The sequence below is a fragment of the Bos indicus genome, chromosome 11 (assembly GCF_029378745.1).
Source record: "Bos indicus isolate NIAB-ARS_2022 breed Sahiwal x Tharparkar chromosome 11, NIAB-ARS_B.indTharparkar_mat_pri_1.0, whole genome shotgun sequence".
Classification (NCBI taxonomy): domain Eukaryota; kingdom Metazoa; phylum Chordata; class Mammalia; order Artiodactyla; family Bovidae; genus Bos; species Bos indicus.
Window position 1 is genome coordinate 9879485 of NC_091770.1, and position 27858 is coordinate 9907342.

The 27858-nt window shown below is 44.8% G+C and overlaps 1 protein-coding gene across 3 annotated transcripts; it reads right to left on the bottom strand.

Moving 5' to 3' along the window:
• Nucleotides 1-244: 244 nt before the first annotated feature.
• On the bottom strand, nt 245-24911 carry SEMA4F (ssemaphorin 4F). 3 transcript variants are annotated; one of them, XM_019969861.2, is made up of 14 exons: nt 24628-24911; nt 21630-21781; nt 20947-21006; nt 20646-20744; nt 15786-15879; nt 6041-6160; nt 5795-5946; nt 5071-5249; nt 4688-4835; nt 4348-4570; nt 4099-4208; nt 3824-3984; nt 2784-2842; nt 245-2556 (listed from the first exon to the last, which is right to left on the bottom strand). In XM_019969861.2, exons 1-14 carry the CDS (start codon nt 24773-24775, stop codon nt 1946-1948), a joined length of 2316 nt encoding a protein of 771 aa, XP_019825420.2. In that variant the 5' UTR covers nt 24776-24911; the 3' UTR covers nt 245-1945. The 3 variants fall into 3 exon arrangements, with proteins under 3 accessions (XP_019825420.2, XP_019825421.2, XP_019825422.1); XM_019969862.2 differs by lacking the exon at nt 20646-20744; XM_019969863.2 differs by lacking the exons at nt 15786-15879; nt 20646-20744; nt 20947-21006; nt 21630-21781.
• Between the last annotated feature and the right edge of the window lie 2947 nt (nt 24912-27858).

A 27858-nucleotide genomic window follows, 5' to 3' on the forward strand; every position in this document is an offset into this window, starting at 1 on the left:
ATTAATAAGGTCACCAAGGTCAGATGCACCTGAAGAGTATAAAAATGACAGGCCCTGCTCCCAAAACCTAGACACTGGCAGCTAAGATCTGACCAGAGATGACCCAGGACAGGATGTTTGTGTGTGGCAATGACTCTTCTCCAGCCAAATGAGGCTTAAAGTGACTGCATGTGTCATGGTTATCCGATGGTTCAACTGTGTGATAATGGCATAATAAGCCAATTTTTACAAAAACAACCACTACTGGTATAGATAGTGCTTTATTGTTTACACGTTCTCTCATTTAATCCTTGCAGCAACCCTGAGGTAGGTATTATTATCCCCACTTTACAGATGAGTAAGCCATTGTTCCAAGGTTAGACTACTTGCTGAAGATCACACACTTACTTACAGCAAAGCCACCAATAATCACAACCCAAGGGGACTCTTGAGTAGTTCACGGGCTGCTGTCAAGGAAAGTAGAGCTGAAAACCTCAACTGGGAAAGGCTGGACCATTTATGAGAGTTCAGGGGGGTCCCTCACCAGGGATGAATGAGGCACATTCACAGGCCAAGACTGGAACTGAGCAGGAGAAGCCTAGAGCTCCTGGGAGTCGTGAAGCAAAAGGAGGTCTTTACACTTGGTGAGAGTTGACGTGTCTTCAAGTAGGCACAGGGCCCACCTTCCAAGGAATGGAGTAACAAGAAGGTATCCAGCAGCTGCCAGTCCAGAGGCTAGCCACAGGGCAAGTGTGGCAGGGCAGGAAGAGCTGCCCCTGCTTGGCACTACGTCAGCTTGGCCAACACGTGCTGACTTTCAGGTAGTGGTCCTTTACTTTGGTTAAGGCTTGAGAATCTGATGAGAGTCATAACCCCCTGCCCCCCAAGAAAAATATAGACACAAGTGTACAGACAGCATCTTGCATACAGTTTTAGGGAGGCCCTGAATCTCAGGTGAAATCCTGCTTTACAGCAAGGATGTCATGAGTAAAGTCACTGAAACAAACCTATCTTTGTGCAGCTTGTATTTACCATGGCTGTTCCCATTTTGCTATCCCCTGATATTTAGAATGTTGTGAAGTTTTAACAGAAGTCAAGGAGAGGGTTCTAGCCAGAGAAAGAGTAGCTGTGCATGGCAGTGGTGGCAGCCAGGAGGCAAAAACAAAGAAAAAGATAGGGTCATATGTACTATTCCACCCAGAAGATCACTTCTGGGGTTTTTGTCTACTCAACAGAAGGGCTGTGAGAGGTGATGGAGACAGGGCAGTGGTTTCCTCCTTTCAGAAAGGAGAGCCATTCCCTCACTGGCTACAGGGTCTAAAGTCCTGTTGGCATTGCCCTACTCCGACCTGACCCTCTCTGTAATCCCATGAATACACCTGAGCATCGGGCCAGTCATCCATGCACATGTGGCCAGGTAATCTATGAACACCCGTGTATTTACACATGCTCTTTCATGGAAGAAGGAAAACTGGGATGGGGTAGGTCTCAGGACAGAGATTGCGTGTTGCAGTTTGGGGAGCATGCATTCCCCACAGAGAATCACATACATTTCAAGAATCAGCACAAGGAGTCAGGGCACATGAGCCCCCAAACACTTCCACAGTTCCTCCTTCTGGCCAGGGCCCAACCCGAAAGCAAAGTTGCAGCGCTGTCCTGGGCCAAAGCGCCAAACTAACAAGCCCAAGAGAGTGGGCTGAAGGGGTCACACGGGTTGAGCGGGCAAGTGCAGGAAAAGTACTGATTCACTGTGACAGCAGTTCTGATCTCTCAGGGGAATCAGGCAAAGGCCTGGCCCTGAACCCGTCCAGGCCCAGAGAGAGCAGACAGGGAAGCTGAAGTGACCATTCAAAGGACAAAGAAAACTCAGAGGCCACGGTGACATTCCAGGCCCGCTGACCCCCCAGCATCCCAGTAGTCATTCCATCCAGGGGTCACTCATGCACTGGTGGTTATTTGCCCGGCCCTAGATGGACGTCTCATCACAGGTGGCTAGAGGAGCCCCAGTTAGCCGAATGTGGGCTGGGCTTGGGCAAGGATCAAGTAGAAAGGGTGGAGGGAAGCCACCAAAGCCACTGCCCCTCTTGGCCAGGGCCAGGGGCAGCCGCTCATCTTCGGGAGAGGGAGAGGGAGGATCCTGGCTGTAGCTTGTGGTACCAGACGGTGGGACCCCTAGGTCCAAGCCCACCTTGTCTCTAGCCAGAAGTTCCCTTTGTCGCTGTCGCTGCTGATGCCGACCAATCAGGAGGAGAGTCAGGGACGCTGCAAGAACTCCCAGGAAGAAGCCTGCTAGTCCAGCCCCTATTGTATGAGCCTGGCTCAAGGGGCCCCGTGGGGTGCCCCACACCAAGCTGTAAGCAGCCACCACGCGGGCTGCCCCACCCTCCTGACACTCACAGGCATAAGCACCCATGGCCCCTGGGGATATCACCACTTCTAGCCCCTCCTGCCGGCGGGTGAGTGCAGTCACTCCGCTGGGCTGGCGCCACACGCAGGATGCCCAGGCTGAGCTTGGGGAACACGGCAAGACCACATGTGCAGCTGCAGCCACAGGAACTTCAAACACCACCGGGTGTTCTGGAGAGAAAGCAGAGGCACAAACGATGGTGACGCTATAGGTTTGGGGTGACAGAAATGTGGGGTGATATGAGAAGGGGCCATGGGGGACAAAGCCAAAAGGGGGATCCCCAAAGACAGTAAGGCTGCCACATCTTCCAGCAGACAAGTTTTAAAGTAGGTCCAAAAAGGACTACTTTCTAGGCCCTTCCAGCCACTCCACCCATATTTCCCTAAACCATACAGACCTCCAGGCTCTTCAGGACACAAAGAAGAGACATCCGCTGACTCTATGTCTTGAACCAGCCTATAAAGAAGAAAACACTTGATAAATCCAGTGTCAACATCCCCTCTACCCTCCTCGGTACCAATGAACGTTCACTTGCCAATTGCACCTCCCGTCATCTCCTAAATCACTTCTAGAATTATCAGTCAACATTCTCTTCATCCCTAAACTTTTCCCCAATACCTTTTAGATGCATGACATTTTCTACAAATTCTACAAATATTTCTATTTGTAGAATTCTACAAATTGTACAAATATTTCTAGTAGTCGACAGAGAATTAAATCTGCACTAGGTCTGTCAGAAAGACATTTGGTTGGGGTACAAACAAAAGAAACACAGGAGCCTTCCAAGAAGTACAGCTGGTTGTCCACAACCCCAAGATTTCTCTGGAAATCTCTGGTAAAAGATTTTTCTGTTAAGAGCAAAGCTTCTTTCCTATCACAGTTAATTAAAATCCTGTTAGGATCAGTGAGATGACTGTGTATTTCATAAAATAGCTCAGCTAAAGGCACATCTGTGGTTATCACCAGTGCTTGGGGATGAAATCACCTTGCAAGCGCATAAAAGTGTAAAGAGAAGGATTAAACCCAGGGGAGTATTAGCATTCAGAAACTAGCTGGAAAAAGAACCAATAAGAGACATCTAGATAGGTGAGAGAGGTAAGAAGGAAAACCAGGAGAATGCAGAATCATAGAAGGCAACAATATAACGTTTTTCAAGGAAGGAAAGAGGGAGTGAAACCACTTCTGAGAGCACTTGTAGAAAACTGAGAAGCAAATGGCAACATGCAAGTCAACCATAGGCAGGGCAGGTCCAGCCGGGATGAGGACAGGCGGATGAGTTAGTATGGGCTGACGGATGGACACACAAGTGATACGAGCACACAAACCACACACACACACACACACGCAGGGCAACATCAACCCATGAGAAACAGACTCAGACGGATGGCTGGGCAGGAGCTGGGACCTCAGGCAATGCAACAGTGTAGCCACACTCACCCTCCGTGCTCTCCAGGGTGGGCCACACACGCAGCTAGCCGAACGCTCCAGGCACAGGCAGGGTCTCGGGCCAAAATGCACTCTGAGCAGCTCTGTAGACGGCCACAGTTGGCTGTATTCACTTGTGTCACCTCAGTACGGGAGCCAACCAAGAGCCAGTTCTACAGAAAGGGAATGAGCAAAAGGAACATGCTAGCTCTCCCAGACCTCAGGGTCACCAACTGTCTCTGGATTCAGATATCTTCCCAGCAGACTTGCCAAAATCTACAACTCACTTGGTATAACTTCATATTCTCAACTGGCTGAGGCTCTGGGAATAAGGCCAGATCCTCAAGGACACTGAGCTGGGCTCCAATCTGCACTGCTCGGTGGAGGTGTCCGTCCTCTAGGAAGCAGGCAAGGGGCAAAACATCATAACATAACTACCTGTGCCCGGGACCCTGATTACCTGTATGCAGGGGACCCTCTCTGTGGCCACAGCCTGTGTGCACTGGATGGGCAACTTGCTTGGCTATTAAACATACCTGTCCCCAGATAGAGCACATCATACTCTTTCCCTGAGAGGCTAGGGACCCTGTGGGCCACAACTCTGAGATAGGCTGTATCGGTCGTGACCAGGAGGGGGCGGCCATCAGCTGGAAACACTGGCCTGTCCATGAGCGGGTGGTCCCGGATGAAGGTGAGCACACGGTCAGGCAGGAAGAGTGATGAGCCAAACTGCTGGAGCTTCATGTTGTTGGTGATGCACTAGAGGAAACAGAATGTGTGACAAAGCTTTGCAGGGGCCAGGAAGTGTCTGTGATGCTTAGCTGGACTCTTGTCCTCGTGGGGCAACTCAGTTCTTTACCACCCCAGCCCCCTCACCTCTCCAGGCCTGGGCTGGGGTACGTCATTGTCCATGACAGGCAGTCCCCTGTTGCAGTCATGTTTCAGCTCTCTGAAGGGACCATTCAGCACAGTCCGAATATCTTGGGGTCGGAAGGAACAGACAGCAGAGATGGCAGCCCCTTCCCTGGAAGAGTCACAGATGGGAGCCAGATATTTGGCGGGAACTGGGGGGAGGCAACTCAGCCCCCGTCAAATGAGATGACCCATGAGAAACACACAGGGAGCTGTGCAGCCTGCCCCAGGGCAGAGGGAGCAGGGTTCCAGGAAGAATCCACCCCACTCTGGAGGAGACCGCACTGACACTGAACCAATCCCAGGTGTCTTCCACCCTGTAACTCTCCATATCAGGAGCCCCTCACCACTGGGAGGAAAAGATGCCGTAAAAGACAGGTGTCCCTGCTCCACCCTCAGGTCGAAGAATGGCCACGTCCTGCAGGACACTCGAGGCCCGGCCATGCTCAGGCCCTGGACATAGCAGGTCAGCCTTTAGAAAGGTCGTCCATCTCTGCTGGAGGGTCTTCCGGCCCCCAAGATCGCCCTGGGATGACAAGCACGTAGGAAGTTCTTTTTAGAAGACCAATGTTAGGGAAGGACTGTGGAGACCAATACACACTCCCCCCAGTCAAGATGCATAGAAATGCAAGGACAGAGACAGAGTAACTGAGGAGGACAATGCGATACAGGGCGGGCAGGGTCACAATAATGAGCGTGACCACGTTTATTGTGCACGTGTAAAGTACTGCACTACGTGCTTTACATAAGTTGCTCCATTTAGTCCTCAGAACAGTACCTATTCCTGTCCAGAGTTACACAGGCAGTAAGCAGTGTAGCAAGGACTTGAATCCAGGTCTGTTTGTCAACAGTTTCTGCCTTTAACCTCTACACTGCGGTGTCACACGGGGTAATAACGGGGGTAAAAGAGGCCAGAGCCCTTTCTCCCACATTCCTCAAGCTGCCAGAAAAGTAGTTAAGGTCCAGCAGAAAAGGAGATGGAAGAGAGACACAAAAACAAGAGACCAGAGGAAAAGACAGGAGAACAAGCGGAGCAGAAAACAAGGCAGATAGCTGGGATCAGGGTCTCACCGCACACACACGAGCCACCCTCGGGACTTTAATGCGTTCGTATGAATCAAACGCTCGGGCAATCTCCGTAAAGAAAAAGTAGATCTCATCGTCTCCATCTTCATCCCCCCACTCGGCTGGGCTCAAGGCCATGGCTGCAACAAAGGCTGGGGCTGGGGAGACCGGCGGCTTCAGATCCCACAGACATAGTCTGGGGCCGCCCAGCCTCCCCCGACTCTGTCCCCGGAGCAGCCCCCCTCTGCCCACCGTTAAGCCAGGATGGCAAGGTCTCTGTCCGAACCCAGTCCTCAGCGCGACCCACAGCCCGAGAGATGATCGGCTCGGTCCCCAGGTAGTTCTTCACAGTGGCAGCGTAGAGGGCGCCCCCTGCAGGGTGACAGCGAGAAGACGGGCTGTCAGACTCACTGAAGGAGCCTGCAGAAAGGGTCACGGTGGGCAGAGTAGGGAGTAAAAGCAGGGGCAAGAACCCTCAAGGGCTAAGCACCCATGTGCCAGGCACTGCTAAGCACAGGAGGCATTATCTCACTTAAAGTGTTCCAGGGCAGTAACAGGAACCAGGGTTGAGGGGAAAATGCTGGAATGTTCATGTATAAGAAAGAAGAATAAAAGCTATCCCTGTGGAAATCAAGATTTTTTGTTGGTCTGTTTCTTGTTGTTGTCATTTTTAATGACTTTTCTGTTTTACAATATGCTAATTACATGATAACTTTCCAGGAAGAGATCTGCTCTGCAGCATGTTCCCATCTTGCTGAGCTCTCCCACTATGGTGAATGTCTAAAGGAACTAGTGTTCTTTCTGAGTATTAGTGGCGTACACTGCCCTGGAACAAATCACCACTTTAGGGTATACTAGCATCATTTAGGGAACTGATCAAAATGCAGGTCCCTAAACCTGGGGCCCACAGTTCTCACTCAGTAGAGTCGGGGATTGGCCCATGAGTTACTATGGTGTGGGCAACTCAAGACCTCACTCTGAAAAACACCAACCCAAGGGGTTTCTGGATGTTTCACAGCCCGCCACAGGAAGCGACGAGGAATCAGATCCTTCCTCCTGGTTCAGTGGCAGAGCAGAGGTGCTCTAGCGATGGTGGGGATTAGAGAAATGAGATATCACACGCATTCTGGGAAGAAATGGAAGGTGCAGCTCTGTGGGCTGAATGTAAGAACTATAACCACTCTGATCAACACGGCCAAAGGCTCAGACAAGACTGGAGAAAATGACTTAGGGGATGAAAGAAGGTCACAAACCCCCTACTGGAGTTTTGAGTATTACAGGGACTCTGCAGAGAACAGAGAAGCATTCCTTCACCACCTACTACAGGAGAGGCACTGCGCTGGGTGCTAAGAACATCACTGCTCCCCCAAGAATTCCCAGCTGAGTCTAGAAGACAAATGTAACCAGATACCAGGAGGCGTGGACTCCTAGATGTGTGGGGGAGCACAGAGGAGGAGTGTGCTAGTTCTCTAACTAGGAGAACTAGTTCTCTCCTAGTTCTCTAACTAGGAGAACAGCATCTCAGAGGTCATGTCTGAGCTGGCTCTGAAGAATGAGCAATTTGCAAGGCAGAAGGACTTCAGGGAGAAGACAGGCAAGTGGGGAAGGGGGGAGCCATGTCTGGTGATGTGGGGCACTCCCGGTGGGAGCACAGGGCAAGTAAGCAGAGATCGCTAGAGGTGCAGTGATAGGCACTCAGTTGTGATGAATCTTCTCTGTATCACCAGGAAAATGTGGACTTTATCCTAAAGGTGAAGGCAAAACCGCAGAGATTTTCTTGAGGAGGAGTGACATAATTAGTTTTGTTTTTTAGGAAGACAATGCTAATTAAAAGGGCCTTCTCACAACAGAAACTAATTCAAAATTGTAAAGCAACTACACTCCAATAAAACTTAACTGAGGACTTCCCTGGTGGTCCAGAGCTTAAGAATCTGCCTGCCAGTGCAGGGGACACGAGTGCTCTCCCTGGTCCGGAAAGATTCCACATACCGCCATTTGCTGCCATAAAGTCACCACAACTCATGTCTGCGCACAGCAAGGAAAACCCAGAGCGGCCATTAATTAATTAATTCGTTTTTAAAAAGGACCTTCGTACAGTCCTGGCAAGAATAAAGGAGGACTAAGGCACAGCAGAGGAAAGAAAGAGGTTGGATTTGGGAGAGATTTCTGAGGAACAGCCCATTAACAAAATTTGAAAATTGAGTATGAGATGTGAAAGAATGTAGTGAGTGAGACAATGTCTCTAAGGTTTCCACCTATAAGACAGACAATAGGAGTTGGTGATATTGTGAACCAAGTGAAGATATGACGGAAGGCTCATAAAGGAGGTGGCCTGAGAGGAGGCGATTTCAGGTTTTGGATGCGAAAAGGTTGAAATGCCTTCGGGACATCTGGTTGGAGCCACTGGAAGGCGATTGAACAGAAGGGTGTGGACAACAGGGTCAGAGCCAAGCAACCTGGGAGTCATGTTTAGGTCACTATGTGAACCTAGAAGCCAGGGGAAAAAGGGAGAAGGAAACCCTGGGGCACTGCCACTTGAGAGCAGTTGAGAAGATCATGTCAAGGAGGCTAGAGAAGCAAGCAAGGCTGGAGTGCTGGAGGCTGGTGTCCAGGAACCCCAGCAAGAGCCACGGGGTCCTGCACACTGAGGGAGGCAGCAGAGGGCAGGGCCACCTTGAGGGAAGCACTGCATCCCGGGCTCACAGATGCTCCTGTGAAGCTGCATGTCTCAGGCACTGAAATGATAATGACTAAACTTAAAAACACTTGATGCAGGGCAAAAAAAAAAAAAAAGGTGGGTGGGGCCAGGAGGTGGGAGGGGAGACTACACTATCACTCAAGCTTGTGAAAGGAATCCAAGCATTTTAGAGTCAGGAAGGTTGGGTTTGAACTCTGAATACTTATTAGTAGTGTGATCTTAGGCAAATTACCCTTCCTAAGCCTCAGGTTCCTCAAATGTAGAATATGGATAATACCGCCTTCCACTCAGAGCAGTAAGATAAAGTAAAAATAAAGTGTTAGTCACTCAGTCGTGTCCAATTCTTTGCGATCCCATGGACTGTAGCCCACCAGGCTCCTTTGTCCGTGGAATTCTCCAGGCAAGAATACTGGAGTAGGTTGCCATTCCTTTCTCCAAGGGATCTTCCTGACCCAGGGTTAGAACCCCGGTCTCCTGCACTGCGGGCTGATTCTTCACCATCTGAGCCACCCCGGAAGTCCTACTCAGAGCAGTGCTAAAGGTTAAATGAGATAAACAGAGACACCCAGGTGGGGCCTGGCTATGGCTGGCACTCACCACGTGTCAGGTGTGGCAGCTCGCAAACCTCGGAGGACCGTATGCTTGTTTATTGCCATAAGGCAGGAGGCCACAACTGTAAAATGGCATCCCATTTCCTTCCAGAGTGTTTCAGGATGGAGAAAATAAGATTTGGGGCATAGGTTCTGGCAGCTAAGGAGCAGCAAATAAAAAAATCTTCAGTAGTTCCAGGGGGTGGTGGTTAGGGGTGGGGGAGAAGTTGATACAGAAGCCAGAATTGGAATGAAAATTTTTCTAAGAGCATTATATACGAAACACTTTAAAACCAAAATTCTGACAGAAGCTGTGTCATGGATACCCTGAGAATGGGGGAGATGTGGTGAAAGAGATAGCTATAAATATTTTGGAAGCATAACTTGATGTGTTTGAGGGAGAACAGCCGAAAATATTCTGGAAACGGTAAAGGACCACAGACAGCCATGCAAGGAGCCAGGGGTGGACAGAGGTAAAGTCCTAAGACTTTCTAAGGGATCAGTGGGGCAGCCAGCAGCTCTGGAGCCTAGAACTGCGGAAGAGCACGTTCACTCAGGGTGGAAGGGCAGAGGGCCACAGAGGGACCGCAGGAGGGATCAGGCACTTTGGGAGGGCACAGCAGGGCTTCAGGTGTTCTAAGAATACCGAGGGGTTTACAACACAAACGTCACACACACGCAGAGGAAAAGGAAGAGCAGCCACCGCAGTCACAGGGGCAGGAGTCCACAGGAGTACACAGTATCACATGCCCTGAATTTCCCGGAACAGTCCATTTCAAATATTCTATTGTACTGTCCATACAATAAAATATCCCTGTATGAGAAATTGTTTGGGAACTTATTACTGACTAGATCAAGCTAGTAAACATGAAAATATACATCTACTATATTGGCAAAAGATGGTATGTCACAGAAAGTGATGCCCAAAGTTCTGAATTCAGTGAACAAGGTAGAAAAAAACACCAGGTGTAATTCAACCCTATTTAAAAAAAAAATTATATATATATATAAAATTTAGTTGCAGGAAAGATTGAAGGAGTTACAACTGTACAGTGTTACTGATGCTTGTTTCTGACTAATGAAATAAGAAATGATTTTTATTTTCTCCTCTCTATTGTTTTGTATTCACTGAATGTTTTTTGTAGTTAGCATCTTTTATTTTTATAAACCTCCCCCCAAATTAAGATACTGTCATTTTGGAAATACGAGGAAAAAAAGATTGAAAGCCACAAAGATGAAGAATCACAGCCAAAGAAAGGTGACAATTATGTGCAGAAATAGATCTCTACTTGCTCAGAGGTAAAGTCTGTGAACATAAGCCTCCCAGATACGATAATAACTCAACACTGACAGACTAGGATACAAGCCATGGCAGTGAATATTTCACTATACCCTCGAGGGGTTCAATTTTTAACTCTGGTGTCAAAATGCTCACTTTATTATTACTTTTTTTTTTTTTTACTTTACAATATTGTATTGGTTTTGCCATACATCAACTGGTGGAAACTGGTGGATGTATGGCAAAATGCTCACTTTTAAAGAAGGTTTATAAGAAGAATTATCACTCATTGGTTTTAGAAAGAGGGCTTTAAACATATCCTGTCCTGCCTTCTTCCTCTCTCTTTTCTTCTCATGGTCAGAGCTTTGCAGGGTAGACAGCTGTGTGTGTGTGTGTGTGTGTGTGTGTGTGTGTGTGTCTGTGTGTGTGTGTGTGTGTGTGTGTCTGTGTGTGTGCACGGGTGCACTTAGTGGCTTCAGTCATGTCCGACTCTGTGCAACCCTAGGGACTGTAGCCTGACAAGTTCCTCTGTCCATGGGATTCTCCAGGCAAGAATACTGGAGTGGGTTGCCATGCCCTCCTCCAGGGGATCTTCCCAACCCAGGGACTGAACCAGCATCCCTTATGTATCCTGCATTGGCAGGTGAGTTCTTTACCACTAGCACCACCTGGGTAGCCCAGATAGACTGCTATTGACCTAATATTCTCTATTTCCTTATCTAAGGATTATGCTAGCTGGATACTTTTTTTAAAAGTCTATTATCAGGACATAATTATAGATCATTGGAGATGCAGTTTTTACCCTACCTTTTCCTCTGCTGGCCATATAGGGTTTCTCTAACTATCTTGTTTTGGTGTGTGAATGCTAGTCTCAGGGTACACACATTCATGGATTTAAGAGATAAGCTTGACCCCAAAATGCAGGCAGCACCCAGTACATCTGGAACACATACAGGGCTCCTTGACTGATGCGGTAATCAAAAGATGCAATGAGACCAAAAGGAGACAAGAAAAACATGAGATGGGTTCCCAAGAGAAAACAAAAGCTCCCTTCTGCTCTTCTTTGTAAGAGCCCTATTTATTACCGGATGTGACGGGGAGGGCCGAAGATGACAAATCACCTTTTCCAGCTTAGGTACCTTGGTGGGTGATGGCACTAATGCACTCACAGAAGGGGACACTGGTGCAGAAGGTTTGGGGGACGTGAGTGAAGACGATGAGCTCGGTTTGGGACATGCTGATTCTGAGATTCCTGGGGGACATCTAAGTGGAGCTGTCTGGAAGGTAGCTGGATGTGTGGTCCGTAGCTCCACATAGGATATGGGAGGCATCAGAATTTGGTGGAAACAGAATCCATAGGGCTGGCTGAGATCACAATCACAAAGAATATAAGAGAAGAGGATCTTGGGAACCCCAACGTTTAAAGCATGAACAGAAGACAGACACTGCAAAGAAGACTGAGAAGGAATTGCTGATGATCTTAGGCTAATGTGAACATTACTGTCAAAATATTTGCATTTTTCCAAATTGGAATAGTGCAAATAGAGACATTGAGATCATTTTTTTTTAATTTTATCTCAGTGCAGTGCAGATAAATGTCAAATTTGAAGATAAGATTTCTGAGACTTTTTCCTAAAGAAATACAAGTACCAATAAACACATGAAAAGCTCTTTGATCTAATAGAAATGCTAATCAAAAACATCAAATTGGACTCTGGAGAATAGCTAACAGGGTGTAATGAAACAGACCCTCTCATCACTGCTGGTAGGACTAACTGAAGAGCAAATGTGGCCAAATCCATCAAGTATTATAAAAATTTTTTATATCCTTTGGCCCAGCAATCCTACATTTTGGATTGACTAATGTAATTAATTGCTGTTGTTTAGTTGTCAAGTCATGTCCGACTATTTTGTGACCCCATAGGCCAAGCTCCTCTGTCCATGGGATTTCCCAGGCAAGTATACTGGAGTGGGTTGCCATTTCCTTCTCCAGGAGATCTTCCTGATTCAGGGATAGAACTCGTGTCTCCTGCATTAACAGGTGGGTTCTTTACCACTGAGCCACCTGGGAAGCCATGTAATTAATTAGATTCATGTAAATGATTTACATAAAAATTTATATAAAAGGATTCCTTACACAGCATTATTTATAAAAGCAATATTTTAAAATCTGAATGTATAATTATATGGAAATAAATAATTGTACTATATTCATAAGATGAAAAAGTATGCAACCACTAATAAAATCAAATTTTGAATAATTGAACAAATTCTACGATGATAAAATGCTCAGTATACAATACTAAGTGAAATATACATAATTCCAATTTATTATATTTATAATACATGTACACACACAGAATAAAAGAAGATACTCCAAAATAATAATAGTGGTTTCCTGGTGATGACTGAATTACAATCAGCTTTTAACTTTCTTCTTTATACATTTCTGTATTTTCTCAATTTCCCACAATGCATGTTGCAATTTTTATAATTTAAAATAAGAAATACTCCTGCCATCATAGTCTAATATTTTCATTACTAAGAGCTTTTACTTTTCTTTCAAAATACCTCTATTATCCTTAAAGACATTTGTATGACTCCTAACTGGGAATTTGGGTTCTAATTCTTAAATAATGTTGCCGTTATCTTCTATACTGCTATTTAATATTTTCAAAACAGAGGGACAGTAGGGCACAGTAGATCAACATTAAAAGCTCCAGCTAAGTATTGGCATTATGTCAGACCAAGAAAAAATTACATTATAGCCCTATACAGAACTTCAGAGGGAAACATTTAATTTGTAAATACCTTTTAAGACTTTTCTTATAAAGTCATGCATAAGAAAAAAGTTTAATGTTAGATCTTACACCCAATTTTTGCTATTCATAAAATACTGTGCAATATTTAAATTAAAATGTAAATTGTCCTATTGTACTATTGACAATATGTATAAAATCGATAACTAATGAGAACATACTATATAGCAGAGGGAACTCTGCTTAATGCACTGTGGTGACCTGAATGAGAAAGGGAGTCCAAAAGGGAGCAGAGACATGTATGTTATGGCTGATTCATTTCACTGTATAGTAGAAACTAGCACAACATTGTAAATCAACTATACTTCAATACAAATTAATTTAAACAAAAAAACAAGTAATACAACTCCTTCCTACTCTATCCCATACACTAGCCATCAGGCCAGGGATCCAGCAGGGTTTTGAAGGTTATATTCCCATCTCAATGCAGAAACTCCAAGCAAATGTGCTTGTTTATTTTGAATAAATAGTTTTCATAGTTTAAAATGTTTAATTGTCTGATATTTTATAATAAAGTTTGCAGCAACCTTAGTGAAGAAAGAAAAAACAGTATGATGAATGATGTTAAAAAGTCAACTGATTAGCTAGTTGGGGAAAATCAATTTTGATTCCCTTCTCATGCCATTTGAAAAATAAATTTCAAATAGATTAGAGTTAAAATGTTTGGGAAAAAATTTGAGAAGAAAATTTTACCTGCTCCCTAACTGAAGAAGGATTTAGCTTAAAATATATGATCACAAAAGAAAAGATATAGATTGGAATACTAATACCTTACCTGAAAATTGGCCCAAGAACATGAGCAGAGGATTGACCAAAGCAGAAATAAAAGTAAGTACTAAAACATGAAAAATGTTTAACTTCACTAATATTCAAAGAAATACAAATCAAAGCAAGGTGCCATTTTTAGCCTCAAATCAGCAAAAAAGAAGAAGTTTAATAACAAAAGTTATTAAACAAAGCAGTACAGTGAAATTTATGTGAGAAAAAAACTCATTTACTGCTGATTTAGAGTGTAAATTGGTATACCCTTTCTAAAAACTCAATTAGCAACAGATAATGAGCTGTAAAATATTCACACCCTTTAATATAGTAATCCATTTGCAGGAGTCTTAAAGAAACGATCTAAAATGAGGATAAAAATTTATGTACAAAAAGATTCACTACAGCGTTACAGTGGTGATGGTTTAGTCGTTCAGTCGTGTCCAACTCTGTGACCCCATGGACTGTAGCCCACCAGGCTCCTCCATCCATGGATTTTCCAGGCAAGAATCCTGGAGTAGGTTGCCATTTCCTTCGCCAGGGGATCTTCCCAACCTAGGGATCAAACCCAGGTCTCCTGCATTGCAGGCAAATTCTTTACCAACTGAGCCACTAGGGAAGCCCTTGGTGTTACAGACAAGTATTATAGACAATAGTAAAAACTTTGAAGTGAACTAAATGAAGTTGAGAATAAGTTCATATAAATGATTTGGAATTATTAAATCAGCATATGCTCACAGGTTGAGTAAAATAATATCATTAAAATTTTTCTTCACAAAAAATTTTAAAATTATATAGAAATGCCTATGCTATAAAGTCACGTGACAATATTCAAAATTATGTCCATGCAGCATGACATTTTAAAGTTTCATAATATACACACTCATAAAATTTCTATTAACCTGCTTGTCTTAAACTATCATGAGAAAAATGGTTGTGTTCTCACTGAATTTGCAGAGCGTATGTGGAGTGGTCTAACCTAATACACAGGCTATGTGGCACACAAACTGTTCGCTTTGTGGCTACCAAAGAACTAGTCAGTCATTCTCCAGAAAAGCTTAGGTATAGTCTGTGATAGAACCATTCAACACTTGAGCAACTGTATACGTATAACTTGTTCAAAGGAAGTAACAGAAGAAATTTGTTTAATAGTCATTATGGATTCTTCTGAGCAACAAACACTGGCCAGCAAAATGTACATGCATGAGTATATATGTGTGTGGACATAAAAAGACTAAAAGGAAATATCCTAAAATACTAGCGTGGTTTTCAGAGTAGGAATGCTCTAGAACTGTGTTAATATGGTACTCACTAGGTATGAATGGCTATTTACATATAAATTACAATTACATAGAATTTAATATTCTTCCCTTCAGTTGCACTAGTCACATTTCAAGGGCTCAACAGCCCATGTAGCCAGTGGCTACCATATTAGACAGCGAAGATACAGAACAATTCCATCATCATACCAAGTTCTTTTGAACTGTGCTATTCTAAAAGATTTCTTATGTTCTTTATACTTTTTGCAAATTCATTATAATATGCATTGTAGTAGATTCCTCTTCTACTGAGGAAAAAAATGACTAAAAGAAATAAGGTTAACAAAGGAAACGTTCACAGTCTACTGTGAACAGCAGACACATTCTCTAGAGGAAAGCAAGGGAAATGACAGTCTGTGGGGAAAAGCAGGAGGACACAAGCACTCTGGGAAGAACAGGAAAAGCTAGAAAGAGATGTGGGAATAATAGACATTCCGAGGAAAGAAAAGAAAGGACACGGAAATTCAAACAGCAGGGTGGGGAAGGAGGCGATTACAGCAAGAAGTCACAGGTTCTGGTCTCTCCCCACTCACCAGCCATCACAGCTGCTGACCGCTGAGCTGGCTCAAAAGGACATTTCCCCCGGCCACTCTCAAGTCTTTCAACCTGCTGGAAACTGGACACATCCTACAGACCAGAAGGGGGCAATTGGTTTAGAGGTCATGGGGAAGTTCATAGTGAGAATTACAAAGATGGTCAGATGAAGAAAAAACCCAATTCCCACTCATCTCTCATTCCCCCACTACCATCCCTGTATTCCCAGTCTGCCATTCCTGGTTCCACCGCCCATTCCTATATTCCCTATCTCTGCCATCCCTCTTTTCATCAGTTTATTCCTCTTCCCTCAATTCCCACAGTACCTAACACCCACATGCTCTAATGAAGGAATACCTAGGATGGCACTAGAAGACAATGAGAGACTGAAAGGTAGATCTCTCTGAAATGCTGCTGAACTGCTAGCTTGACAACTGGCTGGAGAATGCTATAAGATAAGGAGAACCAGGGAAAAAAGCAGGCCTCCCAGGGGCAGGAGCCCTTAAGAAGGATAAAGCAAAAGTACAGGTTGATAGAGGACCATCTGAAGCCCAGGGGTCTAGAGAGAAGGGCCATCCTTCCCCTAATCCCACCCACCAAACAACAGACAGAACCAGAATCAAGGATACACAGGAGGGAAGGGAATCTGCAAAGTCAATGAAGACCTGAAGCTCAGGTCAGAACCTGAAGATTTGGTGAGTAAGTGTCTTCCTCATCCAGGGATTCCAGAGAGACTGACCTGGGTTGGGGGTTTCTGGCGAGGGCAAGAGGTCTAAGAGTTGCACAGAGTCAGTCAGACAGTACCTTAGCGGAGCATCCAGCACTAAGAGAGGCTTTAAGGTAACATCTAAAAATGAAAATCAGGGATGATTTCAACCTGGACTGGTAGGGAAGTTAAATGTGGCCGGTTAGGAATCAGTCATGACATGAAGTGCCAGCATGATATATCTCGTTCACAAACTAGGATGGACATATGATGTTGCTGGAGCCTAATTACTGTGATGGCAGTGGGAGTACCAACACAAATCTAAGTCCTCTGAGCACAAGTGCACCACTGGCCCAACTTGACTACTCATGTATTTGCTGCAGTTGGTAAACAGAGTTTTATTTTATTGAGAGAGGCTTGAAGAAGGCCTGTTAAAATCAGGTGTTATCTGATGTTCCCTCAAAGGGGACTGCTGATGTTTTTGTTTAGTCACTAGGTCATGTCTGACTCTTTTGCAACTCTACGGACTGTAATCCGCCAGACTCTTCTGTCCATGGGAATACTGGGTCGAGAATTTTCTGGAATAGAGGACCCCATATAAGCACAATCACCTACATTGTGTGGCACTGGGCACATCACAGCTTGAGGAGAAAGATGACAGTTCAATGAGAGATTACCAAGATGTTTAGGCTCTCTGAACATAGGGTTATTACCTGCTGCTTTGGCCTGTTTTATTGCCTCCTTTTCTCCATACTGCCTAGCCTTGCCCCTAATTTACTCTCCATATGCACCCCAGATTAATATTCCAAGACTATTAGTCACTGACGTGATAAATGCTTGAGTCAGAAACAGACAAAAAAAATGGCTCACCACCGCCTCTTGATCCCAAACTACTGCTTCTAATCAAACCCGGATCACCTGTTATTCCTAGAAAACAATTCCTGAAACTACACCCTTACATTTCACCAAGGACTTAAAAAGGATGAGCCTTTTCTCAGTTCTCATTCTCTGTGATCTTTTTGCACTATTGAATACTTCTGATTCACTCCCTTCCTTGAAATATTCTACCTCTTGACTCCCTTGAAATTCTACCTCCTGGAGTCCCTCCTCCTATCGGTTGTCTGTCTCCTTTGGTTGGTTCTCTTCTTTCTAAGCCTCTAATCATGTATCCTTAGTCATTTTCATATATTTCCTTCAAGATCTCATTAATTTTTCGCATTTCTGCCCAGACTTTCTATGCAAATCATTCCCCTAACTCTCTAAAGCCTGATGTCTTCCAAACTCTAGTCCATATTTGCACTTGACTGCTGGACTTACAAAGAGGACCTATTAAAACTCAACATGTCAAAAACTCATCTTCTTCCAGGTTTCCCAAATGGCATCATTATAGTATCTAGGTTTACAGCCTTTGAGTAAGTGAGCCTATTAACTACATAGGTTATGATTACTGTATGTTCAAAGCGACATTTAATTAGGGTCTGAAAGGATAAGATCACTCTACTACATTATCTGAATGTTGAGATTCTTCATTATATCATCATGTGTCAGTCGGCACAGTCTTATCAACATCAGTTGCGATGAAGGCAAGTCCCTCAAGTTGAAAGCCGGAGCTACATAGCCAGGCTTTCATTAAGCTGCAGGGTTGGAACCCATCCTTTGACTTAGGCCAACAAGAATGCAAGGCATATAAAGGACCTTTCCTAAAAGATTAGGGGTGAGGGATAGAGGGGAGGTGGTCCCTGTTACATGAAACAAATCAAATGTCACACAAGACTCAAGCCATCTAACGTCTCCTCTTGGGTGCAGGCTGGATTAGAAGGACAGGGTAGTGGAACTGAGCCAGACAAACCCTGGGTTTGAATTTTGGCTCTGCCTTGGCCAGCATTATCTCTGACTTTACCTAACTTTGGGGAATGCTGTTTCATTCAGGTAAATTGGAAATAAATACTATCATGATGTGCTATCACTATTATAATAAATAAATATCATGATATGGTGATAAGAATTAATCTCCTCTATGAATGTAAGTATCCAGCACCAAGCCTGAACAGAGCAGACACTCAGTTAAATTGCAATTCTTCTCACTGTTGTTGGTGCTGCTCTTTTAATTCTAACATTTATCTTTGTTAATCGCTGGAGCTCTCTCAACAAAACAAATTAAAATATTTTCCTCCATGTCTAACGAGCTGTCACTGAAGGGCAGCACTCCACATTTTTAGAGCTGGCAGGTCCTATGCTTTCTTTTGTAATAACCTTCATTCTTCTGAGCAATCAACTCTGAGCAAGTTGTTATGGCTGGATCAGCTAGTCAAAGCTCTCAGATAATAGTTATACACAGTCTCAAAGTCATCCATCTGGGACATGAGAAGTTCAGCACTAAGGATAAGGCAAGAAATTGCTCAAGCAGATGGGGATTGTCAGGTAGCAGGATAAGACAGGTAAAGGCAGAAGAGAGCATTCAAGGAGTCTAGAGAGCAGTCTCAGGATGCTCGAAGAGTTAGCACAGCTGCTAGTTGTAACTTCTATTTCCCTATAAACAACTTTTGATTAAAGGATGGTCCTTCATTTCATGAGCTTACTGGACAGGAGGGTTCAGAAATAGAGCTGAAAGTCATAGGAGTGCAGACCACAGGCCCCTAGCTTCACTCTTGGTTGCTGATATTCCTCAAAAAAAAAAAAAAAAATGGATAGGGGTCCAAGTCACACCAATCCTGACCGGTGTGTCCAGAACATTTTCTGTCTAGATACTTATGTAACAACCATTAAAGCCGAAGAAGAACAGAAGGCCCTGTGGAACCAGCTTGGAGTGACTGCACCATCTGTAAACCATGGCTCTGGTATTCACATCCATGGGCTCCCTGATCCTATATATACTGGGAAAGGACAAATATGGCAATGGCAGTTCCACTGCTACTTTTGTGAGCTTCATGAGAACCGCAGGGAAACTAGACTCTCAATGTTACCTGAAGGGATACAGAGACTGTCAACAACATTCTGAACTGGGAAACCTTCCCAGGATGAGGGAACTAGCCATACTTCAACAGGGAATCTATCACCAGCATGATGAAAATAACTCAACATAAGCCCAACTCCCTCTAGGGAGAGTTCAGAGGGACTAACTAAGGCATCAAATATATACAATTAGAGCATTCTTGAGTCAAAAATATAAGGATGACGTTTAACAAAGAGGTTTCAAGGTATATGCTGAGTAGACCCATGTGGCAAAGACTATTGAAGACTGCAGAAGGATCAAGTCAAGATCTACTATTAATGACCATGGTCAGGAAAGGGAACTGCTGCACTCCCTCCTACCCCTAGCAGAAAGGGATAATAAATGTCCAGTAATATGAAGGATATTCGAGGCTTTTGACTCATTCCAGGGACTGATCACTAATGTGTGCTGCCAGAATAACAGTAATTGACTACCAGGTAACTGATGGGAAAAGGTGAGGGGTCAAAAACATTAAAACCCTTCCCTAAGATGTCACCAACCCCAGGGGCTTTTGAGGCCATGGCCAATCTACCTGTTATTAGGGGTATCCATGTCCCAAGCCTGCCTGGGTTTGAGGTTGGAGATGCCCAGGGCTTTAGCAGCAATGAAGAGGATTAAGAAGAAAACATCCTTGACAGAGTGCCCACCTTGAAGGCAAGATCCGGAGTATGAGGCCAACATGTACTACATTAGTGGGCAGTGACCTCAGAAGCCATGAGAGCAAAGAGTCACAGCCCACACAGAAAGAGGTTGACAGTGGAGGTGGGAGAAAGTGGTGAAAGTCAATTACATGCCATGGGAGGAAGACACAGGTACAGACAGTGCTGTTTGAGAAACGGACCCAGGTTACCTGGACAAACCAGGCACAAGGCAAGGAAACCATGAATTACTGGCCTCTGAAGTTCCTCCCCTCAGCCCAGCTAGCATCCTCACTTCCTTCACCATCCCACTATGGCCCTCTTCACGCTTCGTATTCCTCACCTTCTAGGGACAACCTCCCTCCCCCTCCCTTTCAAACCCTCCTTCGGTGGACAAAGGCTCTACCCTATGAGGGCATCCTTCACCCACAATGTTTCTCATGCACAAGGGCTGCCTTAAGCACGACCCCTGTCACAGTTGCTCACAGAAGACCCCTCCCATCCGCCCACCCCTGTCACTCACAATAACCCCGCACTTCGGATCAAAAGCGAAGGTGCCACAAGTGAGGAGGTGAGAGGCATTGGCAATGGCGAGAATCTGGACAAAATTGTGACATTCGTCCTAGGGGTCAGAGATGGTTAGAATCAGAAGCAGCAGGTACAAGGAAAGGCAGGGTTAGGACAGTTATATGGAGCTCTGGGCATGGTGTTAGAGTCCTTGCCTGGGTCCATGGGGATGGGAGCATTACGGAGGACTGACAGCAAGTCAGGGCTGGACCAAGGCCTCAGCTGACACCCAGGACAGGGCCTGGATTTATACCTACCTCCTTCTTGCCTTTCTTCCTACAGTTCTGTCTGTGGGCCTCAGGCACCATCCAGTCAATCTAGAAAGGAAGAGTGACCATTTCCCCCACATTCTCACCCCAACCCCTCCCAAGTCAGGGTAGGTGGCACAATTCCACAACCTCCATCAACTTGGGAGACAGAACCCCCTCTCCCAACCGCAGAGCACTGCTTTTCATACTGGAGGTCTCCACCCATTAATGAGCAGTGAAATCTCAACCAACATTATTTTTAATGAAATAGAATACATCAGAATGTACCACATGTAGGAGACTAAATATTGTTTCAAAAAAGTTTTCTTTCAGTATATACTTTGTGCACTGGGTCAAAATGTACCAGATATTTCTTACTAAGGGATGATCAAAAAAGTCTGAAAGCTATTGCCCTAGAGTAATGTGATGTTAATGATTCCTTGCCCACTGCCACCTGAACCCTGGCCACTGTGGCCTCCTCCGCATCATCATGAACCTCCGTCCTAGCCTCTTCAGTCACCATGACCCCCCCAATTACCCTCAGCTGAAACAATGAAGTTGATTATCTACCCTTATTCTTTTTTCACCCAGCATTCCCCCTCCTACCACAATACCCTCCCTCATATGCCATAAAACCAAGGACCCAATCACATGCTCTGGAATCAGAGGTCCTCCCCACTCTCATCTCTCACCCTTCGAGGTTTCTCCCCTGAAAAGGGCAGGGATGTAGCGAAGATCGTGTCCCGGGCGCCGACATAAAGCATGTGAGAAGCAGGATCCACAAGGAGAACTGAGTAATTGTATGTCTGAGGGATGGTGAACCGGGTGAGATAGGAGTCAGCCTCTAGCAGGACCAGAGAATGAGAGTGAAATGCGATATCAGCCATCATTTCGTAACAGTTAGGTCCACAAGAGCAAAGCCAAAGGGGCCCATTTTTTGCTTTCTTCCAAGAACCATTTATTTAGCAGCCTTAAGGGCAAAAACAAAGCCTTAACAGGCCAACCAACTAATTTCCCCAGGGACAGATAACTGACGAGGCACACAATAAAGTATGCTTTTTCTATAAAACAGTTTATTAAAACAGCATAAATATTAAGTCTATTTCATATTGGGCTGGCCAAAAAGTTCATTTGGGTTCCCATAAGTTGGTTATGAAAAACCCAAATGAACTTTTTGGCCAACCCAATATTTATTTCTATTCATAGCAACATGATACATAATTGAAAATACCCTTAGAAGGTATGAGTACTTTCCTCTCTAAATCTCCTTTTTTAAAAAAAAAAATTACTTAATTGTTCAGTCGCTAAGTTGACTCTGCCACCGCATGGACTGCAGCACTCCAGGCCTCTCTGTCCCTCACTGTCTCCCGGAGTTCACCTAAGTTCCTGTCCATTAAATCAGTGATGCTATCCAATGATCTCATTCTCTGCCGCCCTCTCCTCCTCCTTCTTCTCTTGCCTTCAATCTTTCCCAGCATCAGTCTTTTCCAATGAGTCAGCTGTTCGCATCAGGTGCAAACTATTGTTACTTAACAGTAACTCCTTTTTACTTAGAAGGGAAATGTCTCACTCTTTTTACCAACACATTAGTAGACTATTTCCTCTCTCTCCCACCACCCTTGATCCCAACCTGATTCTACCCAAAGAAGTAGACAGTAGCGTGGACAAGAAGAGAATGTGCTTCGGAAATAGATTCTACCCACGGTTTCAGCCCAAGTGTAAATGTGGCTCTTTCACTTACCAGGTGTCTGATCTTGAGTATGTTACCTGCCCACTCTGAGCATCACTTTGCTCATCTGTAAACACCATCCAGTGTTGTTGGGAATCAAATGAGATAACCTATGTGGAAGCATCTGACACATACTACATATTTCACAAATTGTTCCTTTCTTCCACCCTTAAGCATGTGTTCTGTTTGGGCCAAATCTAAACATATATCAGCATTCAGAACTCTGATCTAAGACTTCCCTGGTAGTCCAGTGGATAAGAATCCACCTACCAATGCAGGGGACCCAAGTTTGATCCCTGGTCCAGGAAGATTCCACATGCCATGGAGCAATTAAGCCCCATGCGCAACTCCTGAAGCCCGCAGGCCCTAGAGTCTGTGCTCCACAACGAGAGAAGCCACCAGAATGAGAAGACCATGCACCGCAACAAAGGGTAACCCTTACTCGCTGCAGCTGGCGCAAGCCCACACACAGCAACAAAGATCCAGTGCAATCAAAAAATAAAGTAAATAGTTAATTTTAAAACCCTGATCTATTTAAAGATCAAATAAGATGAATTTACCTTCTTAGCTCAATCTCTGGCGCTGGGGACAGGAATTAATACAGCTCTGCTCTACCTGCTTCATCTGCTCAGCTATCTTCAAGACTGGTAGGATGGCCATGCAGTCTTATATGTGCTGACTGGAGCCCCACCCACCCCATCCTCCCATACCCATACTCATATCTGTGCTGTTTCCTGCCTACTATCCCATGCTTACTATAAGCCCCAGATCCCCAACCACCCTCATATCCCCAACTCTGCCTCAGCTTGTCATATAGACCTCTCTGGATTCCTGGATATGAACCCAACCTGGCAACTTCAATGCCATGCTGTGGCTATTGCTCCAACAGAAACTGAAACCCAGGCTCTGATCACAACTTTGTCTTCTGGATTCATAGCATCCCTATATGTCACTGGTCTGAAATGACACAGTAATTTAGAAAACTCTATTACCCGGTTGTGAGTTTTTCCCAACAGGTTGTACTCTTGGTTTCACTGGTTCTGTCTGTGCAAGGTGCTAACGCTCAGGGCCCACTTCGAAAAACACAAGGTTCACGGCTACACTCATGCCCAACTCAGCAAAGAGCCTTTAAAGTCTTTAAATCACTCCAATGACCACTTTTAACCTCATGGCATCCCTTGGCTTCTTTCACATCTTTTGAAAGGGCATCTCCCTCCTCCTTTTTTTCCTTCTGAAGATTTTTAAAACCATTTAAACAGAATTTTAAATCAACTCATCGAATCGCTTCCCAGCACTCAATGTAGGGCATGGATAGAGGAGCACTGAGGAAGTTAGGAGGGTTATGTTGGATCAGATAATGGGAGACTAGGAGTTGGTGTCAGAGATGAAAGGGCTGCAAGTGGGTTAGGGATATTAGGGCCATGAGTCGGACAAAAGGCTCGGAGGAGGTTAGAACTGAGGATAAGGGAATGAACCTGAGAAGCGGGCAGATGTAAATGCTAAGCTGGCAATCAGAAGGACGGGTGTTTGGAGCAGTATGAAAGATCGATGGGTTTGATAGGATGGTCGTCAGGCTAGCACGACGGACACAAGTGCATGCGAGGGAAGAGGGGAATAGGGAGAGGAAACTTGGAAATGGACGGTCCCCGGCAACCCCCATTCCCCGCCCTGGGCCTCGGTGTCTGCGTCTACACTGTGAGAGGCGGCTGCACAAATAAAGGAGAGCGGGCGCCGCCTGGGCGTGCCGTAGGAGCCCAGACACCCGGTCGGGTGTGGAGCGGCACCACGTGGGGGTCCCGCCTGCATTGGGACGAGGCACGGGCACCGAAGGAAGCCGTGGACAGACCTGTGGGGGCGCGGGGTGCGGCTGCCCGGGTGAGACCGGAAGGTGGGTCTGGGTACCTGCAGGCGGGATCTGGGCCGGGAGCCAAGGGCTAAGGGCGAGGGCGCCCGCGCCTTACCGGAGATAGGAAGCGAGGTCCTGGGGACCGAATGTGGGACGCGGCCACACACCGGGCCTCTCAGCAACGCCAGCAGCAACAGCAGAAATAAGGGCGAGGTCCCGGAGGGCCGCAAGCGCGGGAGGAGCCGCGCGACGGAGCCCGGCATTTTTGCCACCTCCTGGCCACCGGGGTGTGGCACGCCCCGCAGCCTCGCTCGGCAGCTGAACAGCCACCAGCCTGGGCCCACTCAGTTCCCCTTGGTTCGGTTGGGCCTGCGGCTGCCGGTCACAAAGCAACCTGGCTCCACCCCTTCAAGAAGAGACCAATGATTGGGCTAATTTTCTCCTCCCTCAAAGGGGTTGCCTGGAAGAGGCTGGACTAAGAGAAAAAAACCCAACCCAGACAGACGGAGAGCTACACCCAAGGTTAGGTGGGAGGTCTACCTCCGAATTGGGCTGGACTTGTCATTCCAGGATCCTCAGTGACAGATTTGCAAAGGCTCTGCAACCTAGAAGAAATAGACAAATTCCTAGAAATGTGCAATCTTCTAAGAGTAAACAGGAAGAAATAAAAAACATGAACAGATCAATTATGTAATGAAACTGAATCAATAATAAAACAACTCCTACAAAACAAAAGTCTAGGACCGAATGGCTTCCTTCTACCAAACATTTAGAGAAGAGTTAACACCTATGCTTTCCAAACTAGTTCAAAAAAATTTCAGAGGAAGAAATGCTTTCAAACTCATTCTACAAAGCAGGCATCACCCTGATACCGAAACCAGACAAAGATATCACCAAAAAATGAGAAAATTATAGGCCAATATCACTGATGACCATAGATGCAAAAATCCTCAATAAAATAATAGGAAAATGAATTCAATAATACATTAAAAGGCTCATATGCCATGATCAAGTGGGATTCAATTCTCACAACTTAATCAATGTGATACACCAAATTCACAAATTGAAGAACAAAAATCATATGATCATCTCATGCAGAAAAAGTTTTAATGAAAGTAAACATCTATTCATGATTAAAAACTCATCAAAAATAATAAATTAATAAAATAAAAACTAAAAAATATTTTTTAAAACTCATCAAAATGAATATAGAGGGAACAAATCTCAACATAATAAAGGCCATATATGATAAGCCCACATTTATGTTTCAGTAAAGTTTCAGGATACAAAATTAATATACAGAAATCAGTTGCATTTCTATACACTAAGAACTATAGTAAGTCCACTACATATGAACAAGTTCAGTTCCAAGAGCATGTTCATAAGTCTACTTTATTCATTCAGAAGACATACAGATGGGCAACAGGGACATGAAAAGATGGTCAAGATTATTAATATCAGGGAAATGCAAATTGAAATCACAATGAGATGTCACCTCACATCTGTCACTATGGCTGTTATCAAAAGGACAACAAATAACGTGTTGGCAAGGGTGTGGAGAAAAGGGAACCCTCATACACTGATGGTGGGAATTTAAATTGGTACAGGCACTATGGAAACCAGCATGGAGATTCCTCGACAAATTATAACTAGAACTACCATAGGATTCAGGAATTCCACTCCTGCCTATTTGTCTGAAGAAAATGAAAACACTAATTAGAAAAGATACATGCATCTCTATGTTCACTACAGCATTATTTACAATAGCCAAGATATGGAAGCAGCCCAAGAGCCCATCAATAGATGAATGGATAAAGCAGATGTGATATACATGTATGTACAAATATATGTGCACATATATGGGGCTGCCCAGGTGGCACTAGTGGTAAAGAACCTGCCTGCCAATGCAGTAGATGTAAGAGACCTGGGTTTGATCCCTGGGTCAGGAAGATTTCCCCTGGAGGAGGGCATGGCCACCCACTCTAGTACTCTTGCCTGGAGAATCCCATGGACATAGAAGCCTGGGGGGCTACAGTCCATTGGGTCGCACAGAGTCAGACACAACTGAAGCGGTTTAGCACACACACACACAATCATGCACATACATACAACAGAATACTGCTCAACCATTAAATTAATGAAATCTTGCCACTTGCAACAACATGGTTGCACCTAGAAAGCATTGCTGCTAAGTCACTTCAATCATGCCCAACTCCATGCGACCCACCAGGCTCCCCTGTCCCTGGGATTCTCCAAGCAAGAACACTGAGGTGGGTTGCCATTTCCTTCTCCAATGCATGAAAGTGAAAAGTGAAATGGAAGTCACTCAGTCATGTCCGACTCTTCTCGACCCCATGGACTGCAGCCTACCAGGCTCCTCCATCCATGGGATTTGCCAGGCAAGAGTACTGGAGTGGGGTGCCATTGCCTTCTCCAGAAAGTGTTAGGCTAAGTGAAATGAGTCAGACAATTACAATATTTTATGACTTCACTTATATGTGGAACATAAAAAACAAAACAAATGAACAGTCAACCATAAAGAAACAGAGTATAGATAGAACAAACAGGGGGTTACCAGAGGGTGGGGGGTTGGCGGGGAGAGGGGAGTATGGAATGAAATAGGTGAGGGAGAGTAACAGGTACAAACTTCTAGTTGCAAAATAAATTAGTTACAGGTATGAAAAATGTACAGTGTGGAAATATAGTCAGTAACTATGTAATATCTTTGTACAGTGACAAAAGTAACGATGCATTGTGATGTTCAGTTTGAATTGTATAGAAATACCAAATCACTATGTTGTCTAACAGGAACTAACATAATTTTAAAGGTCAATTATACTTCAAAAACACAGAAAAAAAAAAAAAAAAAAAACACCTCATAGTAAAGAGATCAGATTTGTGGTTACCAGAGCCAAAGGCAGGTTGGGGTGGATGAAGGCAATCAAAAAGTACAAAATCCCAGTTATAAGTAAGTACTAGGGATATCATGTACAATGTAAATAACACTGCTGGAGAAGGAAATGGCAACCCACTCCAGTGTTCTTGCCTGGAGAATCCCAGGGACGGGAGAGCCTGGTGGCCTGTCGTCTCTGGGGTCGCACAGAGTCGGACACGACTGAAGCGACTTAGCAGCAGCAGCAGCAGCATGTTATATATGGAAGTTGTTAAACAGCGTAAATCCTAAGAGGTCTCATCACAAGAAAAAAAAATTTTTTAATTTTTAATTGTGTATTTATGTGAAATGATGGATATTCAGTAAATTTATTGTGGTAAGCCTTTCGTGATGTATGTAAGTTAAATCATTATGCTGTACACCTTAAACGTATACAGTACTGGATGTCAATCA